The 12,294-nt window shown below is 48.3% G+C and overlaps 3 protein-coding genes across 5 annotated transcripts in view; 2 read left to right on the top strand and 1 right to left on the bottom strand.

Moving 5' to 3' along the window:
• Window positions 1-12,294, top strand: part of PKIG (cAMP-dependent protein kinase inhibitor gamma) — a 409,002-nt gene that overhangs the window by 271,604 nt on the left and 125,104 nt on the right. The gene's annotated exons all lie outside the window — the stretch shown is intronic.
• TTPAL (alpha tocopherol transfer protein like) lies at window positions 327-12,152 on the top strand. 3 transcript variants are annotated; one of them, XM_049650742.1, is made up of 6 exons: window positions 327-438; window positions 939-997; window positions 3,643-4,105; window positions 6,454-6,647; window positions 8,164-8,274; window positions 10,883-12,152. In XM_049650742.1, exons 3-6 carry the CDS (start codon window positions 3,658-3,660, stop codon window positions 11,159-11,161), a joined length of 1,032 nt encoding a protein of 343 aa, XP_049506699.1. In that variant the 5' UTR covers window positions 327-438; window positions 939-997; window positions 3,643-3,657; the 3' UTR covers window positions 11,162-12,152. The 3 variants fall into 3 exon arrangements, with proteins under 3 accessions (XP_049506699.1, XP_049506700.1, XP_049506701.1); XM_049650743.1 differs by lacking the exon at window positions 939-997; XM_049650744.1 differs by having other exon boundaries at window positions 327-997; window positions 6,454-6,545.
• The window catches only part of SERINC3 (serine incorporator 3), a 36,634-nt gene continuing 25,359 nt past the window's right edge, over window positions 1,020-12,294 (bottom strand). Inside the window, exon 11 of the mRNA XM_049650737.1 lies at window positions 1,020-2,786. The gene's annotated coding sequence lies outside the window, so the exon portion shown is untranslated. The remainder of the gene's footprint in view (window positions 2,787-12,294) is intronic.

Raw genomic sequence — 12,294 nt, 5'->3', positions numbered from 1 at the left:
CCAATTGCCAATTCCCCCTCCATGAAATACGGGGATTCCATAAATAGGATAATAAGACAATGGGTGTAAAACACCAGCTACATGGAGGTATGTTCTCAGAAATGGCAGCTTCCTTCCTTCTTTCTTTGGGCCTCCCTGACCCCGACTGTACACCCAAAGCGGCTCAGGCTCCCTGACCCTGCCAACTAGCCTCTCCGCAGGACTGAGTCCTCCAGAGCACAGACTTGGCCGCTAGGTGGGGACAGAGGGCCGGCACTGCGGCGGGACGATGCACATGCGCACTCACGGGCGGCGCCTCGCCTTCCCACGCCCCGCGTACGTCACTTCCGGCGCGAGGGGCCGGGCCGGCCGGGAAGGGAGTGCGGGTCGGTTTTGTGTGCGCTGCCGGACGAGGCTCCCGCCGCCGATTGACCCGCGCTCCGCCCCGTAGCCGGGCCGGTGAGTGCCCGCGAGACTGCCCGTGTGTCATGGGGGTCGGGGAGAGGGACCCCTGAGAGGGAGGGGAAACCGGAAGTGAAGGGACCCGAGGAGAGAGACCCCAGGAAATGGGACACCTGGGGAAGGGGTGACAGCCGGAAGTGGGGGGCCTCAGAAGGTTGTCGACGGGACGTGGGGTCTCTGGGGCTCCAGAACGATGGCTTCCTGGCCTCCTCTTGGTGGGGTGGGGAGGAAGGCGATGGGTTCCAGGTGAGGAAGATTCCAGGCTTCACCGTAACAAATGGTGTTTGCACCCATCCATACGCCCATCCATCAGTTCATTCTGGAGACTGACTGAGTCCTGCTCTGAGCTTGACACTACCGAGGCCCTGGAGATTAAACAGGAAGCTCCAGGGGGAGGTAGAGCCCAGCGTGGGGCTAGACGCATCCCTGCTCTGCCTCACTAGGTGTGTACCCTCCAGCACATCACTTGACCTCATATCGTCCGCTAATATTTACAGAGCACCGTCATGTGCCAGGCTAGGCCTATAGCCTATGGACACTACAGTCTGTCTCCCAGGTAAGCACTGGATTGAGGTTACAGGCATCTGTTGGTGACTCCATGGAAACAGCCCAGGGTGGGTCCTGTGAACCAGGAATGTTGTTTCATTCCTCACTTAGCATTCCTCCGCCAAGCCGATTCCACTCATTCAGCAAATATTTATGGAGTGCAGATTATGTGTCTGACACTTTGTTAGGTGCTGGGTTTAGGGTGATGAACAAGACAGATAATGGATGCTGGCCACAAATTGCCTACGGTTATAACAGAGGGAGAATGCTATGCTAAAGAGCTGGTGGGGAGGCTCCTACCCTGGCCTGGAGTTGAAGAAGTCTTCCTGCTTCAAGCACCATCCTCTCTTCCCTGGGTTACTTCTGTAGCCTCTGAATGGTCTCTTTCTTTGCTTCTGTCCTTATCCCCTTACAATCCATTTGGGAGACAGCCGGGTGATCCTTTAAAATATAAATCAGATCATGTCACTCCACTCAGATAGCCTCCACCAAACTCAATAACAGTCAAAGTTCTTAATGGCCCTCAAAGCCCTGTGCCTATGGGGCCCTCAGTACCTCTATAAATTCATCTGCTAATACTCTCCACCTGGCTCGTTTGGCTCTAGCCAGACTGGCCTCCTGTCTGTTCTTCGCAAAAGCCAGGTGTGTTCCTGCCTGTGGCTTTGCCCTTATTCTCCAGATACCTACATGGCTTGTTCCCTCATCTGCTTCGTTTTGCTCAAATGTCATTTGGGTGAGGACTTCTCTGACCATCCTATTTAAAATTGCAGCCCCAATTCCCAGGTACCTCCAAGCCCCTTCCCTGCTTTACTTCTCATCATCACACTTTTGTCTGGTAGATTACACAGTTTATTTCACTTATAGTCTGCCTCTCCCGCTAGAATCTAAGTTCAACAAAGGCACTTTTTTTTTTTTTTTTTTTTTTTTTTTGCTTGTTCACTAGTGTATCTCCAGTGCCCGGAGGAGAGCCTGGTACATAGGAAGTACTCAATATTTGTTGAGTGAATGAAGTGGCATTTAAGTGGGACTTAAGGATGAATGAGTATTAGGTGAAGAACTGGAGGAAAAGCATGCTGATCACAGAAAACAGGATGTGAACAAGACAAGAAAACCCAGCTTTGGAAGGGAGTGAAAGCAGCTGGGTGGGGCTGGAGGTTAGAATGCAAGGGACAGAGCGGGCAGACCTAACATTTAGGGGGAGTTACCTGGTCACCGCCCACATGAAGAGACCCCTGAGATGGTCCTTGCTTTCCTGGTTGAGCTTGGGAGTCAGGGATCGGTGGCAGTCTGTGGACAAGAGCTTGGGCTTTGGAACTGGGCAGCTGCTACCACCTTATTCCTGGAATATCTAAAAACAGCTGTTTTGTTTTTGTTTTTTATTCAATAAATGTATTAGTTCAGATCTTCCAAGAAGCAGACACCAGGATGAGGTGAGACAGGCAAGAGATGAATTGGAGGCAGTGCCTGTGAAGCATAAAAGGGAGGGGAACTGGAGAAGTCAGGGAGAGCCTTCAGACAATGATCCGAATCTACCCCCTGAGAGGGAGGTTTGGGTAGGAGGTCATGGACTGCAGTCCCACGGAAGTTTCGGCCAGGCTGATCAGGAGTCTTCAAGGCAAAGTTGCCTGTTAGAGGAAGCCCGCGTTTCACTCAGTCACTGGCTGGGGACAGTCTGTGGAAAGTGTGGCATCTACCTGGATGGTGGATCCAGAGGGCTGGCAGCTGGGGTCATTCATCAGTTACGCTCCATCCCAGCGGGAGAGTCCATCAGCATGGTTTCACGGCCATCAGGATAAGTCCTACGTGTATATGGTAGAAAAGTCAAATGGTACAGTAATAAGTCTCTCTCTTTAAATGTCCAACTGTCCAGTACTGCTCCCTAGACAGAACCATTGATAACAGTTTTCTTGTATTTCCTTCCAGAAATTTTAGGTGCATTCACAAGTATATATGAATACATTTTTAAAATATAAATGAGATTATACCCATTATTCTGCATCTTGCTTTCCTTTCCATAGTGTGTCATTTATAAAGGCCTGCTTAATTCCTTTTTATGAGTGAATAGTATCCCATTCTTATAATCTTATTTAACCAGTCTCCAACTGGTATGCAGTTAAAATGTTTCCTATCTTTTCCCATTATAATTAGCCCTTGAAGTGATCATCCTTGGGTGTCTGTTTTGCACACACATGCAAGTGTATGTCCTAGAAACGGGATGCTGGGCAACAGGTGTGTGGTTTTAAATTGTGGCCCGTATCAACAAGCTGCCCTCCGAAGAGGCTATGCCAGTTTATTCTCTGACCAATAGCAAGCATATCAGCAAAAATATCAAGTATTTTCACCAGTTTCAGACTTTTGATTCACATTTCCTTAATTATGAGTAGACTGAGCAACCGTCCCTACATCTGTCAGCAAGGCCACGGTGTTTGGTGAGGAGTGTCCATGCCCTGCTGTAGCTGCCCGGGGGCCTCCGTGGAAATGTGGGCTTCGTTCAGTCTGGGGTTGGACCTGGGCACGTGGTTCAGATCAGTTCGTTGCCCCAGTTGAGAACCACTGCTCTGACAAAAGTGTGCCTCCCCCCCCCCACATTGTGCTGCCCTGAAACGAGCAGGGCCGGGCTCTGTTAACTTGGCTTTGGGGTTGGTGTCTTGGCAGGGATCCTGGTAGCTAATGTCCGAAGAAAGCGACTCTCCGAGGACCAGCCCCTCTGCGGCCTCACTCTCGGAGAATGAGCTGCCGCCGCCACCTCCCGAGCCCCCGGGCTATGTGTGCTCACTGACAGAAGAACTGGTCACCAAAGCCAGAGAAGAGCTGCAGGAGAAGCCAGAATGGAGACTTCGAGATGTGCAGGCCCTCCGTGACATGGTGCGGAAGGAGTGTCCGAACCTGAGCACGTCCCTGGATGACGCCTTCCTGCTGCGCTTCCTCCGAGCCCGCAAGTTTGATTACGACCGGGCCCTGCAGCTCCTGGTCAACTACCACAGCTGCCGGCGAAGCTGGCCCGAAGTCTTCAATAACCTGAAGCCCTCGGCCGTAAAGGATGTCCTCGCTTCTGGCTTCCTCACCGTGCTGCCCCACACCGACCCCCGCGGCTGCCATATCCTCTGCATCCGCCCAGGTATCGCCCTAGACTCTTCGGGCGCGTGCATCCCGACCATTTGCGATGTTGTGTGTCTGGCGCCCTCTCTCCCTTATATTTTCCTGTTTGTTTTCTCCCTGTTACAGCCAAAGCTCTTCTGATTACAAATGACAAAAAACTACTCAACCTGGCTTAGGAAAAAAAAAAAAAGGGGGGGGAGGAGTTAGTCTAGAAAGACATGAGCATCCCGAGGAACCAGCGAGCTGAAGGTGTAGCTCTCACTGAGCCCGGCACCCCAGAACCAGGATCCAGTTCATTCCCCCATCATGAACTAAGCCAGCCATTCTCCCTGTCCTGCCTGTGTCTGTCAGTCTGTGCATCTCTCTGGGCCACACGTTCCTGCTGTCCTGTGTATATCTTCTTCACCCTTCATTCTGTAGAGTGGCTTTTGCTTCCTCTGTGCACATGGTGAGATCTGGTATCGCTCCACGCACAGTCCCGGTTTCTAGCGATGGCAGTCTGGTGGGCTGAGAAGACTGCCTCGGTCACAGGGTACAAAGCAGGGCTGCCAGGAGCCCCCCACCCCATCCCTCCTTTGTGAGTAGGTGAGGTAGACATCAGTGGGGGTGGGCAGTCCAGTCTGTCCACCCTGTGCCTCCTCCCGCCCCCTCCTTTCCTCTACTTTGTTAAGCCATCCATGGACTTTAGATTCTGTTTTCCATCTTAGCACTTTGTGGTATTAATCAGGACATCTCGTAACACTCCTCTTAAAAGGACGCCTGAAGGGGAATAGAGACCTCCCTGTGCCTTCCTCTGCCTTGAAGTTCCATGTCACCAGGTCCTTTGGTCATTTACCAAACCCTCTTTGGAGATTAAACCATCCTCTTGAGCCCTTAGTGTGTCCCAGGCACAGTGTTAACTGATTTATCTGCTATTTTAGACACTTGCCAAAACTGGGATTGTTTACCTTATTTTTTATTTTATTTTAAAATAAGCAATGCAGTGGAGATTTTAGGGCATCGGGAGCCCTAGGAGATTTTAGGGCATCGGGAGCCCTAGGAACCAGTCAGCTGTGGTTTTTTTTTAATTTTTTTTTTTTTTTCTGCTACTCCTCTGTACTCAACTCATAAGGATATTACAAAACAGATTAGCACACTGATTTCACCTCTTTGCTTGTGTGGTTTCAACCCTTTGCTTACGAGGTGGATTTTCCCGATGTGTCTAGAGCAGAGCTAGACCCTTCCCACCAATGCAACTTTTTAGGAGGAGGCATGCACAGGAGGTTTTGTTGTCAACTGGCTATTAGCTTTGCCTTTTTATAAGCTCTTTTGGGACATATGTGACTGAAAAGGATGACATCCAGTTATGTAGAGGCAGCTCTAATTGGCAGCAACATTAAACAGCAAACTGGCACAGTTTTTGGACAAAGACTTTTTCCGTAGGAATGTTGCGCATATTTCATATCCCCTTGGTGGTGACAGTCACGTGGAGTTTTATCTTCCTAAGAAAAGGACACACCGGTCTTGGTGGGATTTTCTTGAGAATAGTGGTTAATAGTCAAAAGTTGTCATTTCCATCTTCTTCCCAGAGAAAGGAAGGACTCCTTAAATATATAGGGAATATTAAAGAAGCATCCAGAAAGGGGACTTTGCTCAAACCACAGCACTGGAAAGCTGTCTCTATCTCTGCCTCCCTTGGTACAGGCTTCAGTGTCAGGCCAGCTCTTGCCTCGTGGGGCCCCTGAGTCTCTGGCTCCTGGCCTCACCACTACCAGAGGGAAGAGAGATCTTTTCTTTTCAAAGGGCCGAGGTCCCAGAATTGAGTCCCTTTGGCTCTGTTTGATCTGGCTTGGATCACATGCTGTGGCTAGGAGGAGGTAAGACCCGCATTGACCAAGCCCACCTCTGCAGTCAGGAGTCAGGTCAGTTTTACCCAAACTGCCCGGATAGCATGGAAAGAGGTAGCTCAGGGTGGTGGTATAAAAATCTGGGGACACATCTGTTGGCAGAAGGCACAGATGTCCATTAAGGTTAGTGTTATTATCCCATTCTGCTGAGGAGATGTGGGCTCAGAATGAGGAAGTAACTCACCCAGGGTCACACAGCTAGTTAGTTGCAAACCCCTGGGTGTGTCTGACTTCAGAGCTGATGCTTTTAACCGCAGCACCCAATGGCATTTCCACTTCACAATGTGTTGCTGTATTTGGAATTAAGAACATCAGCTGTTGCTTAAGGCGTCCCATTTACTAACCTAAACAGAGTCAGGCCAGTAGAATATCTTTCTTTCCATCTTTAAACAAGAGTTCTAGCAAGGAGATCAATCTTAGCCTGTGGGTTACCTGTTTGTATTCATCTCTGTAACATTCTGTCTGTTTCTTATGACCTCAGACAGATGGATACCGAGCAACTATCCAATTACCGAAAACATCCGAGCCATATACTTGACATTAGAAAAACTCATTCAGTCTGAAGAAACCCAGGTGAATGGAATTGTAATTCTTGCAGACTACAAAGGAGTGAGCTTATCAAAAGCATCTCACTTTGGCCCTTTTATAGCCAAAAAGGTGATTGGCATCCTTCAGGTATGGCCCTTGTCTGTTGTGTGCCTGCTCCATGATGGTTTTGGCTTTCCCCAGGGCCTGTCCGTTTACCACAGAGCCCACGTGCTACACAAACCCCACTTCTCCAATGACCTGAAAGATGCAAAAGCATTATGGGAAGAAATGTAGGTGCCCTATTTACCACACACTCTCGTCAGGTCTCCAGTAGTTTCTGAGGTGCCTTCAGACTGGGCAAGATCAGCTTTAGGGCAAGAGCCCAAACAACCAGAGAAATGCTTTCTGCACGTTTTTTGAGGGGTTCTTTGCTCCAGAAGACAGAGGAGCACTTCGAACAAATGAAACTGAGAATCTGTGTTTCCGTCTGACTGCTAGAGCCTGTCCTGCCCTCTGGGACCTAGGGCCGGGGAGCCTTTTGGACTGTTTTGGACAGATGCTTTCACATTTCGCGTGTTCTGTATTTCAGAACACAAGTGCCGGGAACCGGAAAGTTCCTCCCATATGTGCACAGTGTTCAACGGTTTGCAGTGTGCTTTTATAGTCATTATCTCATTCAGTCCTACAGGGAGTCCTCTGAGATAGACAAGGCAAGAATTTGTGTTCCTTTTTAGTATACGTGCTGCCTAAGCGAGCACGAATTACTTTTCCTTTTAGGTGGATGGGGACCCCAAGCCCTCACAGGCGTAGCCTGGCCTGAGTCTCCCAGCTGTAACAGTTTTGGCTCCTCATTCCCCCCGACTAGCTTGTGGGTGCAGTCTCTCGTGAGCTGTGGGGCACCAGACAAATAACAGTTTCCTCTCCGAATCCCACAATGTGTGTAAGCCCCTACTGTTACCAGGCTGATTATGTCGACATCAGTGTTACATTTGGTCGTTATCAGAAATGTGAATTCTGGCGACGAGCTAATACTCTGGCTTTCCTGAGCTCCCACTCTTCTTTTGATCTACTGTGTAGATTCAAGTATCAGCATAATGAGTTTGGATCATATTTTCTAGTCTTGGAAGGTAATCTGGGGGAAAAAAAGTCCCAGGGTTAAATAAGTTTGGGAGGTGCGGTGTAGCATGTCCCTTTCTTGTGAATGTGACTGTAAACATTTGCATGTGAACAGTGTCACATTTAAGGAAACTATGTGACTCTGTGATCTGCTACTCTCAAACCTACCTACTGTGGAACCTTTTTTCCAATCACACCTAGTACTGTCCTGAGAAATACTCTTTGGGCGACACTGATCCTGAAGGTCTGATGTTTGCTACATTGATCCACAGGCTCTGGCCTTTTTATGCCCCCCCTCGCCCCCCCTCCACCCCTATAAGAGGAGCAGCTCTGCACTTATTTGCCTAAGTCTAGGTCCCAAGAGACTCTTTCTCTGAGGCTTGTCTTCCTGGCTAGACCCCACGTGGGCCATCTTTGATGAGGCCCTGAGAATCACACCAAACCAATTTGGGGGCCTAATGAAGAAGACTTAAATGAGAAAGGCAGACTGTGGAAACAGTCTGCAGGCACCCGACCTGTTCTAACACCTCCTTCCCTTCCCTCACAGGATGGCTTCCCCATTCGGATAAAAGCAGTCCATGTAGTGAATGAACCTCGAATATTTAAAGGCATTTTTGCCATCATAAAACCATTTCTGAAGGAGAAAATAGCAAACAGAGTAAGTGATGATTCTGTTAACTTGATACTTTAACTTTTTTTTTGTTTTTGCTCCTTTATTGGTGACATTGATAAACTTCTTTATTATTTTTGCCCTGGAGTGATTAATTTGGAAAGTACAGAGTTACAAATAAACTAAATGAACAGTCTTTTCTGTGAGAAGAAGATAAAATTAATCAGAATATTTGGCAGTGGAGAGAGCAGAGTGGGATTGGTATCGTAAGAGCTTCTCTGCTCTGTAGTCATTTAGACTTTTTAATATCCTGGCCTGGGCACTGCGAACCAACATTGTATTTTGTGTGCAAGAGGGCATGGAAAAGCGTAGTATCAGGCAGATAGTTGAAAAGTTATGGCGATTTCTTACTACAGCTTCTTGGGCTTTAAAAACGCTATTTTCGGGGCGCCTGGGTGGCTCAGTCGGTTGAGCGGCCGACTTCAGCTCAGGTCATGATCTCATGGCCCGTGAGTTCGAGCCCCGTGTCGGGCTCTGTGCTGACAGCTCAGAGCCTGGAGTCTGTTTCAGATTCTGTGTCTCCCTCTCTCTGACCCTCCCCTGTTCATGCTCTGTCTCTCTCTGTCTCAAAAATAAAATAAACGTTAAAAAAAAAAATTAAAAAAAACCCAAAAAAACGCTATTTTCAAGGCCTCCCATTTACCTGATTTGTTGTCTTGCTATATCAAGTTTGTGGAATAATTCAAGGTTTATGAGATTTGTGAGTTGTAGCTTACCTGTTATTTAACAAAGGATAGATGGTTCTGACCTAGAAGAGCCACGTCTTCTCCCTCAGCCTCTCTGAGGACTGCAATTAAATGTGGTTCGTATTTTTCTCCTTCTTCCCCAGGCCTATGAATATTATGGTCCCTCCAAAGATGGTCTTGAATTTTGTACTCTTTTCCTGTTTTTTATTTAAAAAAAAATTTTTTTTTTTTTTTTACATTTAGTCATTTTTGAGAGACAGAGACACAGCACAAGTGGGGGAGGGGCAGAGAGAGGAGGAGACACAGAATCCAAAGCAGGCTCCAGGCTCCGAGCTGTCAGCACAGAGGCCAACATGGGGCTCGAAATCATGAGCTGTGAGATCATGACCTGAGCCGAAGTCGGACGCCTAACCAACTGAGCCACCCAGGCGCCCCATGTACTCTTTTTCAAAGAGGAAACACATAGAGATAGAATCTCAGGGTTGCAGGAGAAGGAATTTAAAATCCAGACAAGGGGGCACCTCACTGGCTCAGTCAGTAGAACATGCAACTCTTGAATCTTGGGGTTAGAAGTTCCAGCCCCATGTCGAGTGTAGAGATTACTTAAAAATAAAATTTTAAATAATAGTAATAATAAAATAAAATCCAGATTCTGGGACCTTTTTCCTGAAGATTTTAACTCCAGTTTAGGGGTGAAGCCCAAGAGTCTGTGTTTTTAAACTCTACTTAAGGTAATTCTGATGCACAGTTTGGCTTGAGAATTGCTAACTTAGTAGCATCCCTGCCTAGTACCTGGAGATACTGTTTGGAACCTTTTTTTTTTTTATTCTATTTAAAAATTTTTTTTTAAATGTGTATTCATTTTTGAGACACAGAGCACGAGCAGGAGAGGGGCAGAGAGGGAGGGAGACACAGAATCCAAAGTGGGCTCCAATCTGTCAGCACAGAGCCCGACACGGGGCTCGAACTCACAAACTGTGAAATCATGACCTGAGCCAAAGTCAGATGCTTAACCAACTGAGCCACCCAGGCACCCCAGGCTGCCAAAGCAGCCTTTGGAAGAGGCCTTTTATATCTATGAAATGACCGTATCTGTGGTCCATTATCCTGTTCATTTCATCCTTCATATGCTCATTCACTCATTCAAAAATATGTATCACTTAACTACTATGTACAAGTATGTTCTAGATGAGCAATATATAGACCAAAATCTCTGCCCCCTGGGAACCTTGCATTCTAGAGAGAGACACGGACAGCGGATGTGTATTACCTAGTATTAAAATGTGGTAAGTGCTATGGAGAAAAATTCAGCAGAGAAATGGGATAGTACAGAACGGGGGCAAGGGGTTGTAGCCTTCAACAGGGTGGTTAGAGGTGGCATCGCTGAGAAGCTGGCCTTGAGCAAAGACCTGAGGGAGTGAGCATAAAGATAAGAGAATCAGCAGTGGCACTGCCCTGAGGTGGGAGCACATCCGCAGAGGGAGGAGGGAGACAGAGGAGCAGCAAGGGCGAGACTATGCCAGGCCCTGTGGGCGTGAGGTGGGAGCGTTGGCAGGTTGTACAAAGAGGAGCGGCACCGTCCAGCACTGAGAAGAGCTGAGATTGTAGGACAGGCTGTGAGTAGGAAGACCAGGTCAGAAGCTATTGTGGGAACCCAGGGGAGAAGCCCTAGCGGCATGGTTCCAAAGGGGTCGAATCTCGGATATATTTTGAAGGGCCAGCCAACAGTGCGTGGGTTATAAGGAAGGGAATTAAGGGTCCTCAGGCTTTTTGAGGAACTGGAAGGGCGAAGTTGCCGTCAACTGTTCCTTTATAAGGTCAGCAGATGTCTGAGCGCCTACCTATCCTGCAGGCCACCCATCCTGATTAACCTGAGGACACGTGTGTTTCCATCTCATCCCCCCCTTTAGTTTTTCCTCCACGGGTCTGACCTGAACTCTCTCCACACAAACCTTCCAAGAAGCATCCTCCCCAAGGAGTATGGGGGCACGGCTGGAGAGCTAGACACCACCGCCTGGAACGCGGTGCTGCTGGCCTCGGAGGAGGACTTTGTGAGAGAGTTCTGCCAACCTGTTCCCGTCTGTGACAGCATCCTGGGCCAGGCCCTGCCGCCCGAGGGGCTAAGCTCAGACGCGCAGTGTGATGATTCCCTGCGGGCTGTGAAGTCACAGCTATACTCCTGCTATTAGCCAGTCCTCTGTGAGTGCCACCATCTTTAAATCCTTGCCTTTTGCTTTGGAGAGGCACAAGGAGAATTTGAGGTGCCACGGAGTCAGTCTTGCTCCTTGTCATTGAATTGCATCCTGTGGGGCTCTGAGGCTGAGCCACGGGGTAAGCCATTGGTTACTTGAATTAATCCACGGAAGACACGGAAAATGTCCTCAGTGATTCCCAAATGTTTGGAATCTTGGTTTGCAACCATTAATCTGGAAGCTGTATCTGGTTCTTACAGATGTCGGAACAAGAAAAACCAGGACCAAAGTCACTTTGGTCCCACATTCAGGAGAAAACAACCTGACTGGCCAGTGGCGACACGCCTGTGAAATAACTTGGCCGAGCCTACCAGGTGGCCACACGTGAGACTTTGGGAATTTGTCTTTCGCATGAACCCTAACTAAAGACCTCTGTTGCTCATCGTGAAATTTCTAGTTTGAGGTCCAGACCCCAGCTGCCATCACCGGGTTTGGAAAGCACCTTAACTCAATCGTGGGAGCATCAGGACATAAGCAGCACTTCATGATCAAATTTGGGAGCGAGACTTCAAAGCACCTCTGGGATTCACTGGTTGACTCTTGCAATAGAAACTGAAGTTTTCCCAAACCCATAAAGCCTTAGCCCTTGTTCTCAATAGAATCATACAGGATCCTAGAGGTATATGATTTTACTCAACCTGAAACACTGGATGTGAGGCCTGAGTAGCTAAAAGAATCCTGGCCCAAGAATTAAGAGACCAGGGCTCCAGCCCCAGATGTGTGACTGTAGACAAGACCTGGGCCTCTGTGGGCCTCACCTTTCTAATCTGTAAAATGAGGCTGGCTGAAATGATGCCTAGGGCTTTGGCATGACATTCTGGGATTTGGTTTAGTTACTGAATGTTAGATGTTGGCTTTCTGCCTAGAAAAATTGGTTTTCTTGCCTCTAGATGCAAGTGGTTGGATCTTGTTTTGTGGTACATCTGGGCCTCTCCAAGAGGCGTATGTCACCATCTGGCCCTGCCTTTAAGGAAACTAGTATGTATATTCTTGGGACCTGGCGATAACGAACTTCCTTCTTGTAGGGAGGATTAAACTTGAAAAGGGCAGGTGAGATGACCAGGGTTTGT

The sequence above is a fragment of the Panthera uncia genome, assembly GCF_023721935.1.
Source record: "Panthera uncia isolate 11264 chromosome A3 unlocalized genomic scaffold, Puncia_PCG_1.0 HiC_scaffold_11, whole genome shotgun sequence".
Taxonomy (NCBI): domain Eukaryota; kingdom Metazoa; phylum Chordata; class Mammalia; order Carnivora; family Felidae; genus Panthera; species Panthera uncia.
The sequence above is the reverse complement of the archived record's forward strand: the minus strand, read 5'-3'. Positions and strand labels throughout refer to the sequence as shown.